General features: G+C 42.0%; 1 protein-coding gene across 1 annotated transcript in view; it reads right to left on the bottom strand.

Moving 5' to 3' along the window:
* LOC138014443 (uncharacterized) overlaps positions 1 to 19,452 on the bottom strand; it is an 84,183-nt gene extending 64,731 nt beyond the window's left edge. The window contains exons 1-5 of the mRNA XM_068861517.1: positions 19,421 to 19,452; positions 10,579 to 10,654; positions 9,630 to 9,813; positions 3,684 to 3,922; positions 284 to 472 (exon numbers count right to left, since the gene is read on the bottom strand). Coding sequence (XP_068717618.1) covers positions 284 to 472; positions 3,684 to 3,922; positions 9,630 to 9,813; positions 10,579 to 10,633 — 667 coding nt within the window. The 5' untranslated portion in view covers positions 10,634 to 10,654; positions 19,421 to 19,452. The remainder of the gene's footprint in view (positions 1 to 283; positions 473 to 3,683; positions 3,923 to 9,629; positions 9,814 to 10,578; positions 10,655 to 19,420) is intronic.
* Between the last annotated feature and the right edge of the window lie 408 nt (positions 19,453 to 19,860).

Consider the following 19,860-nt stretch of genomic DNA (forward strand, 5'->3'; position numbering starts at 1 on the left):
AATGTTTGTATCAAAGCATGGTCACCGGCAGCCTCGCTTCCATTCTTAGGCCAGGTAACTTAGCTACAACTGTAAAATGGTCTATTTATTCATTTACTCTTTTTATGCGGGGACTTCTAGGTTGCCTCTTTATGCGGGGGCAATTTATTATTTTGTTTATTTATTTATTAAAGTGGATATAGAATTTCGTTTTATGGATTTTCTGTGTAACTGAAAATCGGAAGAATGGGATCTTTAAATTAACAATCTAAATATTCTTAAAAACTAATGCATGATTACTCACGATCAGGGCATTGGTCCTCGTTGCACTTTTCCACCTCTTCAGCATCACCCATGCAGCCCTGTCCATTTCCGGAAGGAGGAGGGTTAGTGCAGGTCCTTTCTCTTGACTTTGTACCACCGCCGCAGCTCTTGCTGCATTCAGTCCACTGAGACCAGCTGGAGAAACCCCCGTTCACATCCTGTGGTTTCACTGCGGTTTGAATAAACAGTCACATCATCAAAAACAGGAGCTAGGATACACTATATATTAACTAGCCATTGTGCAGTGGCGCTTTAAGCTAAAAACCAACAATTTGCGGATAAAAGTGTTGAGACACTCAACATGTTAGTCGAACAGCGCACATTTCATTTCTATCAACAAGTTGTCCACCCTGCTAGCAGAGCCTTTCTTTTGCTTGCTCGATTTTGGCGTTCTCGAGAAAGGCTCTGCTTGAATCGAGTAAGATCTTTATTGAATATGTGCTGCATGTTGCCAGGATACAGTCTCGAACCCAAGCCTAATATGCCAGATCTCGCCGCCATCTTGGTTTTTCATGGTGCAGCGGGCTCAATTATAACCATCGGTTTTGTCACTAAACGGACGCTCGCACTGGAAAAACCGGTTTGACGAGAGAAAACAAGATTGACTAGTCCAGAAGTTCGGGCTGCGGCGGCTTCAAAGAGTTGACGCGATTCGGGCAGAGCCTACTTTTCTCCTCCTCAGTAAAGAAAAAGACAAAAGGAGGCTCTGCTCGCAGGGTGCAAGTTGTCACTCCAATAATTATTAGCCAGTATTAAAAACACCATAATACTCTTTGTTTGTTCCTCCAGAATTTTGCATAAGCATCGTTTCCAATTTCTCTTGGGACCATTGAAAGTCCCAAGAGAAAATAAAAACAAAGTTTATGTAAAATTTTGGTGGGACAAACAAAGGGGAATTATGGTATTTTTAATACTGGCCAACAGCTAGCCGACGTAGCTGGCGGGATATTTCATCGCGGGATCATTTCAACGCACGCGAAGTCTACTTGTCTACGGTATCGCAGAGGTCATGGGTTCAAATCCCGTTGAAGATACCTGGGTTTTTCGGGTGTCTACTATAAGAGACAATTGCTCAAATTATGGTAATTTGGATTATGGTACCAGTAAAACAGTTCTCTTAAAACAGCAAAAAAAAATTGTACATGTAGGACCTATTAAATTTTTCCCTTCAATGCTCAGTAACTTGTCAAAGTAAGGTCACTTTAAACATCTTTCAAGCCATATTGGAAGTAAGTTTTTGGGAAAAAAAAAACTTGCAAAAAACAACAAAATAAGCCAGCAGGGTTTTCATTAAAAGCCCGTCACTGGCAGTATACCGCCGCCTGTTTGTCAAAAATGTGCCTCTGAGTCTCACCGCCGGCTACTCTGCCTTGATATTCACTCAAACCCTCGTAAAAGAAAAGAGTGACTGCCGCTTACATCGACTAGCCCAGGCATCTACTTGGGAAGCAGGGTGGCGCAGTGGTGAGAGCACTCCCCTTCCACCAATGTGGCCCAGGATCGATTCCCGGATTCTACGCTGTATGTGGGTTGAGTTTGTTGGTTCTCCACTCTGCTCCGAGAGGATTTTCCCCGGGTACTCTGGTTTTCCTCTCTCCTCAAAAAATGTTGGCAACATTTGCGGCGCGTAGCTGAGTTGGCTAGTGCGCGGCTCTCGGAGCAAGGGGTCCCCAGTTCGATCCTCGGTGACTTCAACGTCTGTTTCCACTTTCCTCTGACCCGTGTAGCTATAGCTTTAAATATCCGTGAAACGGAGCACTGACAGAGGGAGGGGGGTAAAAGGCGCACCGTCGCCTTCCATTGATACCAGTTTCATAAGTAAAGGAACTACCGACGTTAAATAAATTGACTTTACTTTACTTTACTTTTACTTCAAAAGTTATTGAGATCCCTGGCTAGTTTAACCCATTGCCTCCTGGGAGGGCGACTTAACAGATTTTACTCTATCTAACGCCACACGATTTAACTCATCAACTGGGGAAAATCTGGAGTGCGTGAGGACTGAATGCGTTAATGACTTAGTTCACATGAGTCTCCTATAGCTTTATGGAAGCGTATCTGAAATAGTAATCCGAAGGTCATTGATTCCACCCCTGCAAAGAAGCACTAGGATTTTTTTAGTCAAGAGTACTATCGATCTCAGAGGTCCGTGGACAATGGCTTTTTTTCAGCTCAATTGATGGACCATTGATTTCAATGTGCAGTTCAAAAATTCTGATCGCATGATAACATTTTTTTGTGGCTCTGTGGTTTCAAAAATACCGATCACGTGATGCCATTTTCTGTTGCTGTCCCCAAAGAGAGTGAAACGATGTTGACGGCGAGTAAATCCGGCAGAAGCTATTACCCAGGGAAAGCCTTGTTCGACAATAACGTTGACAGTTACTTGTGAAAATACATTGTTCGTGGTTAGTCTTACGAAGCTCGTTTGATCCCGACCAAGGGACTCATCAGAGACCTTTCTGCTTTACGAACTCGTTGGGCATCGCGCCCAATGTCCCGTTCGCTAACAAAATGATGACAGCAATCTCGCCTTATATCGCATAAGGATTCCAGACCGCACAAATTCACGATTGAAAATTGACAATAACGTTGACAGGTACTTGTGAAAATACATTGTTCGTGGTTAGCCTTGTTTGTGGAAATGAGACGCAGTAATGTATAATAGACTCAATGACAATAGGGCAAGCAGGTGGAGACTATACTTTAGGTTTCTTTCTTTTAGCAGCCATGGGAAGAACGAAGGAATAGCGTCACTTGATCGGTCATTTTGGCTTCAGTTGTACTCACGTGATTAGATGGCCATGTTGGTGAACAAAAGAATAGATAATAATAGAGCCAAATTCCCAGGAGACATTTTCACCATTACGTCAGGTGCAAGGCAAGGATTTTCGAAACCGCAGAGCTACAAAAAAATGCTATCACGTGATCAGAATTCTTGAACCCCAGACTGAACTCAACAGTCCGTGTAGAGGGCTGGAAAAACCCATCGTCCATGGACGTCTGAGATCAATAGTATCTCTGTATAACCATAGAAAAAATACCCCTCTTTGACAAAATATGTTTGGGACATATGTGGAGAAGAACTGAGGTGGAAAACTTCGTTGAAATTACAGGCAATTCAAATGTGACAAACAGTGTCAACGAGTTTATTTAAGTCATTTAAGGTAATACCTACATATTTTTTTAACAGTCTCAGACCCCAGTTGTTCAAAACAATGATGGCACTATCCGCCTGATAAATCACTATCTAGTGGATAAGTCATAGCGAAACCAATTGCGCTTCAGTGGATAGAGTTATCCACCTTGTGAACAACTATGGTCTGTGCATCATATGTTCTGGTCATATCCAAACACTCAAGGAGGCTAGCACAACTTACATTCCTTCAGTTTATAGATGTAGTTGGTGCTTTGTACTCCAACACACTCCATGTCTTTGCTTTTGTTACAAGGTGGCAATGGATCAACCAGCTCTTGAATACACTTTTTGGGATTGGCATCTCCATATTTGTTGAATGTGGTTTCACCGTTCTCTCCACTCCAACATTCCCCATAGAACTGCAATCCGAATACCTTCCAGCCTTTTCCGCGGGTGGCATTTGCACAACGGCATGCAAGACTAGAACAAAGGTTGGTGGTTTTTCTTATGTTGTTTCAATAAACATGAATCATGGTGCATGAAGAGGCTTAATAAGAACCATAGAGTGGTTTTCAATTCAGTGTCGAAAGTAATCAGATAATTACTTTGGTTTTGCATTACTTCACTCAGTGATTGGTTCAAAGTTCTCGCGCCACTTTTTCAACCAATCAGAAGTGAAACCAAAACCAATCGTGACTCGCGCGTGCATATTTTTCCCGCGCTTTGTGTCGGCTACGTTTAATTACTTCGAGTTTTGATTGGTCTACTGGATTGTCTCCGTCCTTTTTGATTGGCCAAAGTAATTACTTTGGTTTTGGTTTTACGACACTCATTCGAAAACCGCTCTAAAAGGGTAAGTGCATTTATTTCTTGAGCAAAACCACACCCATACCTATACAGCTGTCAGAGAAAAATGTGTATATTCAAATCAAGAATCATGCACAGCAGTTGGAAAGAAAGTGCACAAAAGAATTGGCGGGAGATCTTAGCCACCTTGCATTTACACATCCCATGCGATGTCACATACTGACAAAACGTACTTGCAGCCTTTCCTCGCACTAGTTTCTATGGTGATATCAAATACACTTCCGAATCCTTAAATTCTTGAAGCCCAAAATATATCAACTTGAAAATTCTCGACAGTGCTGACCGCAGGCTATGTGGGCAGAGAAATTTATATTTCATTTATCATGACAATGGCATTTATAACTTAATAAATCGCTCCAAATTAGTATAGGTAAACATACGACTTCAAGTTCAATTTGGAAATAAAAAAGTATCAAAATTGCATGAGCCCGTAGGACGAATGCAATTTGAGCTTTTTGAAAAACACACGAGTGCAAATTATTTTCAGAATAACGTTCACGTGCGAGAATTCTGGTTCTTGAAAGCCTGGTAATACAGCTAAGGACCTTATTAGGCTGGTGGGAGTTGCTGGCAATTGTAGCTGCATCGTGCACGTCTATTTGCCCTATCAGAGGATTGGCAACAGTTTCTCCTAGAAGTCGAGGAGTCGGCCGACCTCGGTATGAAATATCTTTACCTCAGCCGGAGTTTCTCCGGAATACATTGCGATTTACTTGGTCTTAAATAACGGGAATGTTATTGGTTTCTTGAACCACTCTTTGGCGTAGAGTTCAGGATATGGAGTCATTCTCCAACCGTTATACTACAATCTCGGATGCGGAATTAGATGAATTAATTAGAGAGATAAAGAGAGGCTTTCCAAATTCGGGAATCAGCATGATGCTGGGACACCTGCGCAACAGAAATGTTTTTGTCCAACGTGAACGTGTTTAGGTCAAGTTTGGTTCGAACTGATCCTGTTGGTCGGTCTTTGAGATGGTTTAACACAATCGGAAGGCGTACTTACAGTGTCAGGGGACCGAACTTTCTTTGGCACATTGATGGACTGCATTGCCTTGTCCGTTTGGAGGCTTGTGATACATGGGGGGAATGACGGTTTTTCAAGGCTCATAGTTTATTTAGGTTGTTCAACAAACAAACTTGCTGCAACAGCGCATGCACTTTTCATGGCAGCAGAGAAAAGATCATGACAGACCTCCTCTGACTTCCCTACTTGTCTTTGCGGTTGCGACGCTGTGATACGTGCCTTCAAAGTTTTGCTGTAACAAGTATGTCCCTCTTCTGTATGATATTATAGTGGGCATTTTGTAAATGTTTTTCAGCATTGGCTGATTTTATATTAAAATCCATTCTTGCATCAAGAGTTGTTTCAGGTTTTTAACTGCTGGATGATATGTTGTGACAAATGGTATTATTCTCTCGTAAGTCTTTTTGTTTGTTTTCTTAATGCCGATTGCCTTCCGGAAAATTTTACTTCAGACAATGTGCCATCTATTAGGTTTTGAGGTAAGCCGCGAGCTTCAAGTCGCGTTTTAAAATTTGAGATGGCCTCCTGGAAATGTGTTTTCGAGAATTTTGTACGTAACAGTTTTCTAGCTTCACCCTTTATGAAACCTCGTTTTACACCTGGGTGACAAGAGGTATATTGGGTGTATTGGAAGGTCTCGGTCTGTTTATAGTGGGTTTTGAGGTCAAGGATCGATTCTGTTTCGATTCTCACTCCTTTGTAAACCATTGTGTCAAGAAAAGCGATTTCGGTGTCTGAGATCTCAGCTGTGAATTTTATCGTTGGATGATGGTGAAGCTCAGAGCGCGCGAAGCACGCCAGCGGAGCATCATGGGTAAGATTTTTTGGGTAATCTATCGATGCGAGAAATTTTGGTTATGACGTCACGTACGTCCGCCTGCACAGACTGACGTCACGTACGTCCGCCCGTACAGTGACGTCACGTACATCCACTTATACAGACTGTCGGGACGGAGGTGTAGAGGCAGGACAGCCTCTAGGGACGGGAGTGTTGGGGCAATTTTCCTTGGCGGGAAATCGTGTGGCAGCGTTGTATCGGCAACCCGCGCTTTTCTGGCGGGAAATCATATTAGTGACGAGAAACGGGATAAAGAGCAGGAAGGAGCACAAGAGAAGAGGCGACGAAATTTGAGAAATTTAAGCGAAGGAATCCTCGAGAGAAACCGAAGAAGGAGAAGAAGAGAAAATTTCAATGAAAATCAACTTAAAGCTGAAAGAAATAGTCTAAGAGCGAGAGACAAAACACTTATTTACAACGGCTAGCTTTCAGGTAATGTTTTCCTTCTTAATAATTATATACCTCGCTGCTTCACATATTTTGTGTTAAAAAAACGAGGAAGGCCTGAAAACGTTTGCAATTCCGTGTTGACAGAGATTCTGACATATTTCAACAATCACATTTATAGGCTTTTTGTGTTAAATGGATGTCCAGTTGTGAGCTGCTTTGTTTTGGAAGAACCTTTTTTTATAAGAACGTTAAGGCTGACATTGGCTGAGATTAACCGAAATTAAAAGAACGTATTAAGAAGATTCCTCAGGCTGAGACTGAGTCGATTGAGAACGTTCTTATTTTGTTGTTTGTATTTTAAATGAAAGCATGAAATAAAGGTAAAGAAATGAAATTAACCTAAAAATTTAAGGGCATATTTAGTATAACATAACGATGGTTTTCTGATTGCATGACACACATCTCAGTTAATGAGCAGTTCTTGTTTATAATCATTACAAAATATTAAACTTCACCACCATCAAAGCAAACACTTTGATAGATTAAAAAACTAGACCATGTAAAATTAAGAACATCTTTGAGAACGTTTTCAACCTCACAAGGCCAAATTATCAGTATAAGAACGTTCAGCCTCAGCTCCAAAATTAGACGTTTTCATAAAAAAGAGTGTGTATAATAAATTTGCTTTCTGGGATTAGAGACGGGAGCTCCGCTTTTAGGCTAGGCTAAATCTATATGTTATGTGTTTGTTTGTTTGTACTATGAATATATCGAGGTCCTCTCTTTTCGTGTCCCAAAGGGATAAAAAGTCATCGATATAACGTCTCCATGCTATAGGCTTTATCCTACTTTGGTTCAGTAGGTTGGTTTCGATTTCGGCCATGAATATGTTGTCAAAAGCGACCGCCATTTTTGTTCCCATAGCCGTCCCATGAGTCTTTCCCCTTTGAGGAACCTTCCGCCATGATTGTGAAATTTTGGCGCCAAACTAAAGTTCCTTTCCAGCTCTATCATACATGAAGTAGTATATCGATATATTCCTGACGGTATAATTCGATGCCTCTTATATGACGACCTGCTACGTCCCTATACAAAAAATGTTCGTTTGTAATGCATATTTAACAATTATTCCATGAGCGCGGGTTGGATATGAGATGATAGATAGCCAACGAGGCGCGTAGCGCCGAGTTGGCTATAATCATCTCATATCCAACAAGCGCAAGTGGAATAAATGTTTTATTAAAAACGCCCCCAAAATATAGAAAACTAGACTACAATAAAAATAAAAAAGCCCAAAAAATCACGCATATGCTTGCCGTGTTTGTCTGACAGAGATACAACAAACTCTAAATGTGAGTCTAGGTAAAGCAAATAGCTGGCTTAAACTTAATGAAATGCAACCTACACCATGTAACAGTAAAAAGACCAAGCACTCACTTATAGGTACTGCTACAAAACTCTATCACAGTGAGATAACTACATTGGAGCTTTCCATTGACAACGTAAGACTTGAGGAATCAGTTGGAGAAAAACTTTTTGGTGTTATTAGTTTATCCTTTTCTTTCTTGGGACCTACACATTTACTACCTTATAAAAAAGTTGAATTCTAGGATATGCCTCCTTAAGAGGGCAAAAGTCTATTTAACTATTGAATGTAGAAAAATGTTATTTAATGCTCTCATTAAGCCAATTCTTGAGTACTGTTGTACTGTTTGGGGTGACTGTTCTGTTGAAAACCTTCAAAGGTTGTTACAAGTGCAAAAACGATGTGCGAGATCAATATTGGATGCCACTATCAATGACAGCTCTGTTGAACTTTTTGATAAATTAGGTTGGCTATAGCTATAGATGACATTGTACACATTAGAAAACTCTTTATGCTACACAAGGTTAGCCAAGGTCATTGTCCTCAATATTTCAGTACATATTTTAAATATGTCAGGTCTACACATGGTTATCGTACTAGATATGCTGTCTCTAATGACGTTTTAACACCATCTTGTAAAAGAAATTCTGTGCTTAGAAGTTTTCACTCAAGTACATGTCGTCTATGGAATAATCTGGGTAACTCATACAGAAACATAATTTCCCACTCAAATTTCAGGATAACGCCTCAGAATAACTTCATTACCGAAAACTCCTCATTTTAAGATTAGCAGGACCTTTTAAGCATATTTTTTTAATTTTTTAACTGTAAGTACGGTAGGTGTTTTTGGGTACATTCGATTGGGAAATCTGGATTTAGATCTTAAAATCTGGATCTTCGGATTTCCAATCTAACCCAAAATCCGAAAACTGATTTCGCAGTGGATTTTGTTAATTGAAATCCTTACCCGACATGGATTTCCAACTAGTGAATCTGTTCGATTGGAAATCCAATGATCCAGATTTTAAGATCTAAATCCAGATTTCCCAATCGAACGCACCCCTTATATTTAGAAGGTTTTTTTTTCTTTTTTTTCTTTTTTTTTGGGGGGGGGGGGGGAGGGAGGGGGCATTAAACTACCAGGTAACCGGTAATAATGTATTTCACCGTCAATAAATAAAGTGTTTGTTTGTTTGTTTGTTTGTTTGTTTGTTGGAAACAAATGGCCGACCATTTTCAAGGCTTCTCGGATAAGGACTGTAAATCGTAAGCCCCGTCTCACAAATATCTTCCATGTTTATAAGTTCTCTGTGGGACGTTAAAGAACCCACACCCTATTCGAGAAGAGTAGGGGATGAAGTTCCCGGTGTTGTGGCTGCCCTCTGTGAGTGTGTTCTTTCCACCAGAAGTGGCTGGCTTGGCGTTATGTCTCTAAAAAGGCTTGTGGTGTATGATACCACCTAAGCAAAAACAGCCATAAGTCAAAAGGACTTTGCCGAGTGCTGGAACGTGTAGATGTAGAAACAAATCGGACTCCCGCTACACGGTCGTCCGATTTTATTAAGCACTCGTATGATTACAGACCGAATTCGGTGATTAAGAACTCGTATGATTACCTATACGAATTGGACTCCACTCGGTCCTAATGCCATTATTTACCGTATGTAACTCAAGTATAATATGGTCTTATATTTTTTACCTGTGAATTGACTCAGGCCATTTATTCCAGTCCAACCGATGACCATCGTAAGCATCACTTTTTGGATCTCTGTCGTTAACTAAGAGATCAGGAAGGGTTCTCAAAGCTCCGCCTTGTCTTGTATTGTCTACGAAGCAACCGACCTTTTCAAACGTCCTCTCACAAGTTGTATGTGGCAAAGCACCTAGAATTAACAAACGAACGTATAACAAGGTTAATCAGTAGACAGCATTTTTTTTTCGATCAAGGTGCAGTAAGACTCGTCGGCAATAAAAAAAATACCGCAATTTCATTGTTCCTAATTTGAGGCTGCTTTGGTCCAAAATTGCGAAAGTAGTAGTTTGTTTTTATCGCACAATTAAGGCCCGTTTCAAACGTCGAACTTTTCATGTGCCGAATCTAATGCAAATGAGCGAAAACAATAGATTTTCTCATTTGCATTAGATTCGGCACATGAAAAGTTCGACGTTTGAAACGGGCCTAAGGCGGACACTTTTTAATTTCTCCGCCATTTTTATTTTTACCCAGTCTCACCCGGTTTATTTTTTACCCTTGAGCCCACGGTTCTTTTGATCATTAACTCGAAACGACGTGTTAATTTCCTCAACCCGGGAAGTTGACGTGTCGCCAATATTAGGGACCTTGGCGAGACGACGATGATTGCTACGAGAACGTTGCTTAAAAATATCATTGGAAAGTGTGAGTCCACATTCCACGATTAAAATTAGAGACAACGGTGTGGATATTAATTTAGAGAAAAAAGCCTCAATGCGTTTGCAAAATGGTATTAATATTAGATATTAAAAATAACTATGAAAGTGAGAAAAGAAGGGCGACTCTACTTTCTCAAGCTGGGCTTTGATCGGTATAAGCTTACACTTTTGGCAGCTAAAGAAGAAATAGTAAAAATGAAATCAAAGTTAATGAAGTTGCTAGTAATGCAAGACACCTTTGCCGATGGCGAAAAGCACGTCAATCACCAAGAAGAAAAGACACAGACGCATCTTGATTGACGAAATAACAATCTGCAAATAAAAAATGTAACATTTATTCATTCCTTTGTTTTTTTTTTTTTGTTAGAAAAGTTTAATTAATTTCCAATGTGGGAAGTGGAGGAGATATTAACCGAGCTTTAATGCGACGTCTTTTTTGTTGTTGTTGCTTTATGTTGTTATTGCTTTTTTTCTTTTACTTTTCCTCGTCACTGACAAGGTTTTGAAGTCGGTACTTAGTCGTAAAAAGTTGAAGGGCTATGCCCTGCTTATAAGGTCTTCTTTTAATCAAATCCCAAAACAATGAAATCTTTCCATTTGTTAGATACGTATATATAGATGTGACTCTGCGTAGAGCAGCCGAAAGGCAACTAACCCCCTCTCCTCAGCGTTTGTTTTGCCGGCCAGAAGTACCACGGTCTCTGTGGAGGAAAAGATGTATGCCACTGCCTTGACACCGCGGCAAAATGAGAGCGCAGGCTTGAGCTACGCGCGAATCGTTTCCACGCGCGAGGGACTGGTACTAATCAAAGGTGCCATAGAAACAACAGCGCGGCAAAATGGCGGCAATTTAAATTCTCTGTTTGTTTTCATTTTGCGATGATAAGGACAACACTACTTTGATAAGGTTTAAATTTTGAAGAGAGCTTCCTGAAAGACTAATCTTCCGTGTGTCTTTTCAAACCAAAAAACTATAGTTCAAACAAGGAAAATTTTACCTTGCATTCGAGCGCTAGAGCAAAAGGACGAAGTTCGTAATGTTATTAGTCGCGATGGTCTCCGCGTTGGTAAACTTCTGGGGGGAAAACTGTGCACTGAGAAGGAAAACGCGGGGTAAACATCTGCAAGGGCAGAATGATAATTCCTTTTGCGAAGATGGCTTATGTTGCTTCTGTTGAACGAGGAAATCGTCTGTTTGTTTCATTGGAATCATTTGAAAGTGAGAAATAAGCTTAAGTTCTTTTCATGCCCGCATCCCACTCATTCGGCCGCATGGCTAAGTCACTTCCCTGCCCTCCATTTTCATATTTTACAACACTAGTTACTTTTACAAGAGCGAGGCAATAAAATAAAGAAAATAAGTCTTAATTTTAAGAGAGGATCGCAAAAAAGTTTTGAAACTAAGTATAAATTTGACTCCAATGCTACTTGATGTTTCCCTTTTACTTGGAGTTTGGTAGTGGTCCATCGTTGAAAATATTTTTTCAGCATTTTTCCTTCTCCAGCTTCGTCGATCTCCTTGTAGAGCCTTGCTGGGATGAGGGTGGGGAGACATGAGAATCATGATAATGAAACATAGAAAACATTCACGTGCATGTGTTTGGAAAATACTTATTTCACTTTTGCATGCATTGCACCAGCAAAAATCCAGCCTAAATTTTGCACTGTGTGTAAAGATACTGAAAGAGGAATGTAATCATACATCCAGCAAGACTAGAGGCATTCTGCTTCATACTAACATTTTATTATGCACAACTGATCCAGTTTCACTACCCAATGATAGACCCACAATGGCTCTATCTGGACCCACAATGACTCTATCTGATTCATTTTCAACAACAACAACCACAACAACTACTATGGTATGTGTTACCACAAAACACAATATACACTAACTCAAATATCTCTCTAATTTTATTGTTGTAAGTACCGTATATTCATTATTAAGACTATTACAAGTAGGAGCATTCTCAGAAGTTAATATCCAAACCCATGCTCAGCAAGAGAAAGACTAGAGTAACATACAGCTGTATTAATGAAAGCAAGACAGTTTACTTGAATAAAAAAACCAAATTATATTTGCTTGGTCAACCATTGACTTAGAAGGTGTGGAAAGTAAATAATTATCGTCCCTTTTCTAGACAATTTTGAAGAGCTGTTTGGAAACCATCTTGTATTAATCACTGACATGCTCACATCTGTGATGTTTAATTTGCAGTAATACTGTTGTCATCATGCAGGATCTCATGCAGGAAAAAATGAGAGATGAATAACAACCCTGGCTTTTTTCATCACAAAACCAATAAAATATTCAACGCTGAACTCCTCATCACAATCTCTGAAAACAACCTGGAATGTCGCTTGCCATGCATGGTTTGACCAGATCAGCACACACACGCCAGGAAGAGTTTTAGACTTAGGCACTGGAATAACAATAAATGACATGTTTAAAAAACAACAGGAAACTGATCAAGTAAAACAATAATATTATTATCACTTGGTCATTTTCATACACAGATGTCACTTAAGATACTTGAAAAAAACATGGAAATCTGTGCCCTATTTGTAAAGATCCCTTGATAAAAAAAACTAAACTTGACGGACTCCCTTAATAAGAGGTTTTGGTCACAGTAGTTGTGGTGTTCATGGTTGTCACAGTGATCGTATTGGTCACAGTAGTTGTGGTGGTTATGTTGGTCACAGTGGTCGTAGTGGTCACAGTAGTTGTGATGGTTATGGTGGTGACAGTGATCGTATTGGTCACAATAGCTGTGGTAGTCATGGTGGTCGTAGTGGTCACAGTAGTTGTGGTGGTCATAGTGGTCACAGTAGTTGTGGTGGTCGTGGAGGTCACAGTAGTTGTGGTGGTCATGGTGGTCACAGTGGTTGTGGTGGTGACAGTGATCGTATTGGTCACAATAGCTATGGTGGTCGTGGTGGTCACAGTAGTTGTGATGGTCATGGTGGTCACAGTGGTTGTTGTGGTCGTGGTGCTCACAGTAGTTGTGGTGGTCATGGTTGTCACAGTGGTCGTGGTGGTCACAGTAGTTGTGGTGGTTATGGTGGTCACAGTAGTTGTGGTGGTTATGGTGGTGACAGTGATCGTATTCGTCATGGTGGTCACAGTAGTTGTGGTGGTCGTGGTAGTCACAGTAGTTGTTTTGGTCTCGGTGGTCACAGTGGTCGTAGTGGTCACAGTGGTTGTGGTGGTCATGGTGGTCACAGTGGTCATAGTAATTGTGGTCCTCACAGTAGTTGTGGTGGTCATGGTTGTCACAGTGGTTGTGGTGGTCGTGGTGGTCACAGTAGTTGTGGTGGTCACAGTGGTTGTGGTGGTCACAGTGGTCATGGTGGTCATGGTAGTTGTGGTGGTTATGGTGGTGACAATGATCGTAGTGGTCACAGTAGTTGTGGTGGTTATGGTGCTCACAGTGGTGGTAGTGGTTACAGTAGTTGTGGTAGTCGTGGTGGTCATGGTGGTCAGTACTTGTGGTAGTTATGGTGGTGACAGTGATCGTATTGGTCACAATAGCTGTGGTGGTCATGGTGGTCGTGGTGGTCACAGTAGTTGTGATGGTCATGATGGTCACAGTAGTTGTTGTGGTCGTGGTGCTCACAGTAGTTGTGGTGGTCATGGTTCTCACTGGTCGTGGCGGTCACAGTAGTTGTGGTGGTTATGGTGGTGACAGTGATCGTATTCGTCATGGTGCTCACAGTAGTTGTGGTGGTCCTAGTGGTCACAGTAGTTGTGGTGGTCGTGGTGGTCGTACTGGTCATGATGGTGGTTACAGTAGTTGTGGTGGTCGTGCTCCTCACAGTAGTTGTGGTGGTCATGGTTGTCACAGTGGTCGTGGTGGTCGTGGTGGTCACAGTAGTTGTGGTGGTCACAGTGGTTGTGGTGGTCACAGTGGTCATGGTGGTCATGGTAGTTGTGGTGGTTATGGTGGTGACAATGATCGTAGTGGTCACAGTAGTTGTGGTGGTTATGGTGCTCACAGTGGTGGTAGTGGTTACAGTAGTTGTGGTAGTCGTGGTGGTCATGGTGGTCAGTACTTGTGGTAGTTATGGTGGTGACAGTGATCGTATTGGTCACAATAGCTGTGGTGGTCATGGTGGTCGTGGTGGTCACAGTAGTTGTGATGGTCATGATGGTCACAGTAGTAGTTGTGGTCGTGGTGCTCACAGTAGTTGTGGTGGTCATGGTTCTCACTGGTCGTGGCGGTCACAGTAGTTGTGGTTGTTATGGTGGTGACAGTGATCGTATTCGTCATGATGGTCACAGTAGTTGTGGTGGTCGTAGTGGTCACAGTAGTTGTGGTGGTCGTGGTGGTCGTACTGGTCATGATGGTGGTTACAGTAGTTGTCGTGGTCATGGTTGTCACAGTGGTCGTGGTGGTCACAGTAGTTGTGGTGGTTATAGTTGTCACAGTGGTCGTGGCGGTCACAGTAGTTGCGGTGGTCACAGTAGTTGTGGTGGTCATGGTAGTTGTGGTGGTTATGGTGGTGACAATGATCGTAGTGGTCACAGTAGTTGTGGTGGTTATATTGGTCACAGTGGTGGTAGTGGTTACAGTAGTTGTGGTGGTCGTGGTGGTCACAGTACTTGTGGTGGTTATGGTGGTCAGTAGTTGTGGTAGTTATGGTGGTGACAGTGATCGTATTGGTCACAATAGCTGTGGTGGTCATGGTGGTCGTGGTGGTCATGATAGTTGTGGTGGTTATGGTGGTGACAGTGATCGTAGTGGTCACAGTAGTTGTGGTGGCCATGGAGGTCACAGTGGTCATAGTAATTGTGGTGGTCACAGTAGTTGTGGTGGCCATGGTGGCCACAGTGGTCGTAGTGGTCACAGTATTTGTGGTGGTCGTGGTGGTTATGGTGGTGACAGTGATCGTATTGGTCACAATAGCTGTGGTGGTCATGGTGGTCATGGTGGTCGTGGTGGTCACAGTAGTTGTGGTGGTCGTGGTAGTCACAGTAGTTGTTTTGGTCTTGGTGGTCACAGTGGTCGTAGTGGTCACAGTGGTTGTGGTGGTTATGGTGGTCACAGTGGTCATAGTAATTGTGGTGGTCACAGTAGTTGTGGTGGTCATGGTGGCCACAGTGGTCGTAGTAATTGTGGTGGTCATTGTGGCCACAGTGGTCGTAGTGGTCACAGTATTTGTGGTGGTCGTGGTGGTTATGGTGGTGACAGTGATCGTATTGGTCACAATAGCTGTGGTGGTCATGGTGGTTGTGGTGGTCACAGTAGTTGTGGTGGTCGTAGTGGTCACAGTAGTTGTGGTGGTTATGGTGGTCACAGTGGTCGTGGTGGTTATGGTGGTCACAGTGGTCGTATTGGTCACAATAGCTGTGGTGGTCATAGTGGTTGTGGTGGTGGTCACAGTAGTTGTGGTGGTTATGGTGGTCACAATGGTCGTAGTGGTCACAGTAATTGTGGTGGTCACAGTAGTTGTGGTAGTCATTGTGGCCACAGTGGTCGTAGTGGTCACAGTATTTGTGGTGGTCGTGGTGGTTATGGTGGTGACAGTGATCGTATTGGTGACAATAGCTGTGGTGGTCATGGTGGTTGTGGTGGTCATAGTAGATATGGTGGTCGTAGTGGTCACAGTAGTTGTGGTGGTTATGGTGGTCACAGTGGTCGTGGTGGTTATGGTGGTCACAGTGGTCGTATTGGTCACAATAGCTGTGGTGGTCATGGTGGTTGTCGTGGTCACAGTAGTTGTGGTGGTCGTAGTTGTCACAGTAGTTGTGGTGGTTATGGTGGTCACAGTGGTCGTGGTGGTTATGGTGGTCACAGTGGTCATAGTAATTGTGGTGGTCACAGTAGTTGTGGTGGTCATGGTGGCCACAGTGTTCGTGGTGGTTATGGTGGTGACAGTGATCGTATTGGTCACAATAGCTGTGGTGGTCATGGTGGTTGTGGTGGTCACAGTAGTTGTGGTGGTCGTAGTGGTCACAGTAGTTGTGGTGGTTATGGTGGTCACAGTGGTCGTGATGGTTATGGTGGTCACAGTGGTCGATATGGTGGTGACAGTGATCGCATTGGTCACAATAGCTGTGGTGGTCTTGGTGGTCACAGTGATCGTAGTGGTCACAGTAGTTGTGGTGGTTATGGTGGTCACAGTGGTCGTTGTAATTGTGGTGGTCACAGTAGTTGTGGTGGTCATGGTGGTCACAGTATTTGTGGTGGTCGTGGTGGTTATGGTGGTGACAGTGATCGTATTGGTCACACTAGCTGTGGTGGTCATGGTGGTTGTGGTGGTCACAGTAGTTGTGGTGGTTATGGTGGTCACAGTGGTCGTTATGGTGGTGACAGTGATCGTATTGGTGATCGTGGTGATCACAGTAGTTGTGGTGGTCGTGGTGGTCTTGGTGGTCACAGTGGTCGTAGTGGTCACAGTAGTTGTGGTGGTCGTGGTGGTCACAGTAGTTGTGGTGGTCATGGCGGTGACAGTGGTCGTGGTGGTTATCGTGGTGACAGTGAGCGTATTGGTCACAATAGCTGTGGTGGTGGTAGTGGTCACAGTAGTTGTGGTTGTAATCGTGGTGACAGTGATCGTAGTGGTCACAGTAGTTGTGGTGTTCATGGTTGTCACAGTGGTCGTAGTGGTCACAGTAGTTGTGGTGGTCGTGGTGGTCACAGTGGTCACAGTGGTCGTGGTGGTCACAGTAGTTGTGGTGGTTATGGTTGTCACAGTGGTCGTGGCGGTCACAGTAGTTGCGGTGGTCACAGTAGTTGTGGTGATAAGTCGGGAAGAGAAAAGACGACTCTGCCAGCCGCCTGGACATTCTTTGATTTGCGCTCATCCAAGGAAATGGATGAGTCAGCCCAGTTGCGACTTGTCAAACCTGTTTTTTAAATTTTTGCGCATGATCAATCTCCATGATAAATATTTTTAAACCAGCGTGGCAATTTTAAACTTTCAAATTAAATTAATTAATTAGACTTGTAATTATGATCATTTTATCTATTTATCTGTTTGTTTCCGACTTTAAATTGTACATTAACTATGAACTGAGCAAATAAAATCATATTGTATTCTATTCTCAATCACATACGTCACTATTTAGTAGATCTAAAAATAGAAATATACGGAAAGGGTTGACTCAAGGGTACAATACAGATGGAAGCTCCGGGTAATGGACTCCTGGTTCCATTTATTATCTGGCTCTCCCTCGTGAAATACCTTTTTGCTAATTTTCTAAGCTGATTGATAGGAGTCGTTTACGAGTAACCATTCTTGTTGGCCTTTTTCCTTGACTGATAAAAATGTTGCACTGTTTGTCGTTAGAGGCAGCTGCAAAAATCTTAGCTCTAATTAAACAGCTTTAAACTGATGGTTAGCCTTGATTTTCAGCCGCCTCCTCCACTCGCTAAGTCACTCGGGGAGAGAGGCGACTGAAATTCAGGCTAACTCGTGGGTAGAAACATTTTTTTGGCATAAGAATTCACTGGTAGGGATCACTTTTTCCACACCGAAAAGAAACTACAAACCTACAATAGTAACAAATAACAACAACAAATGGTCAGATGTCACTTAAGATGCTTGAAAAAAACAGGGAAATCTGTGCCCTATTTGTAAAGATCCCTTTATAAAAAAAACTAAATTTAACTGACTCCCTTAATAAGAGGTTTTGTCAAACAGTGCAGATAAAAACAGTTGCTCACATCTTGAAAGTAATGACAGTCAAAATGACAGCCAGCCAGATATCAAAACTTTCCACAAGATTTCTTCAGGTCAGATGACTGGGACAATGAAATCAAAAGAAATCTAGTGATCAATTAAATTTAATCATACCACAACCTAGTGTGTCCTGCAAAGCAACACAGAGCTGGAAAAGAAAGAGCATCGCCATCTACCAGACAAGCCATTGCTCTTGCTGTGAACAACCAGGTCACAGAAAAATCCATGGCTCTCGTATCACATGTCAGAGGTTAAAACTTCTGTTGTGTCAAAACCCTCCGCGTTTTTAGAGGAATTGCCCTTAAGCGAAAAACAGTAAACGAAAAATGTTATCAGTTTAAAATTTACAACTGTTAGGTCTTCAACGGTGTGACCGAAACACGAGCAAACATGGTTTGGGAAAGATAACTCATGGAAACGACATAAACAAATAAATTCATGCCTAAAATAAGCTTACCTCTTTTGACCTTCTCGTTGGAAACAACTCGGAACTACTGTTTAGTTTTTCTGTCGAGTCCATGTTGAGCGTGAGATCTTGATCATCAAAAGGTACAGAAGAACTTTTCCTTCACCGCCAAATAAACTCAAAAACAAAGATCTCAAAAGCTCGAATGTGTTCGAAGCAGGGCATGCGCACTCATTTTGCCGCGGTGTCCACTGCCGTGCGATATGGTTGCGCATGCGCAATTTTTAGGCCGCTCCGTCACAAAGGTGTGAAAGCTTCAGTCAGTTTATATACTTTTTTTTTTTTTTTTTCGAATGGCACCCTCGCATGAATCTTTTGCCTGTATCGCGCTTATTTGTATTTGAAGCCGTCCCAGGCACTTTCTTTATCGAAAGAAATTCCAATTCCAGGTCGAGTGCTTGTGTTTGCTTCTATTTTTTGTCTTCTCTTCTTTATTATTTATGGGACGGTTAATCAAACACTGTAGCAATCTTCTTCCACGTCATTCATTGAGTGGCTCTCCATTTATCCGCTCCTGGGTCTCCGAGGATGTTGACTCGGAGTTCATAACACGATGCTTTGTTCACCTTAACAACCGTATTATGTTAACATCGCGGCGTTTAAGGGAAAACGTAAACTCGAAAATGATACACTTGTTTGATATAATGTCATACATTCCGTGCCTGTTATAGTTAGCTACAGGCATCGCGCAACATTTCTTTACAAGCCTCGCCGGCCTGAAAGATCCTCCGAAACCTTTGGCGGAAACATTCGGAGGATAGCGTGCGACGCTATGCTAAATGCATAGGTTTTTAAGAAAATTTGTTAAGAAGCAAAGGGAAAATCTTACTTTCTCATAATTGTGGGTCGCTTGAGTACGATTAGGAGTAAATTGTCGTTAAAAACAAAGGAAAAACCCAAAGAGAAAGAACTAAAAAAGAACTCACTTCTTTTTACTCGACGGCGATGAACATCTCAATGCCTCGCTAGCCGAAAGGAAAGTGCCTCCAGACGAGCTTATTGGAGCTTTAAAAACTTTCTTATTTACCATCAAGGATTTGCTAGCTGTTTCACCGGCATCTTCTATTGTTCCTTAAACTAATTGAAATCGATTTAGCTGAGATAGGAGATTAAAAAACAAATTCTTGATTGCTCTCTTGAATTAGATATATCGTAAGTGAGTAAACATTGAAGTTTGTTTTTCGTCTTGGAATAAGGGTCCTCTAGTGGTTATTTCGCCGTGAGAAAATAATTAAATTTTAAAAGTGACAAGAATTATTTGCGTTTAATAAGCTGATTTGAACAAATACAAAACTTAACAAAGAAACTGTATGAATGATTCAATGTTAATCTCAAAACAGGAATAACGGTCCTTCATTGTCATTTT

This window comes from Montipora capricornis, chromosome 8 (assembly GCF_036669925.1).
Source record: "Montipora capricornis isolate CH-2021 chromosome 8, ASM3666992v2, whole genome shotgun sequence".
Classification (NCBI taxonomy): domain Eukaryota; kingdom Metazoa; phylum Cnidaria; class Anthozoa; order Scleractinia; family Acroporidae; genus Montipora; species Montipora capricornis.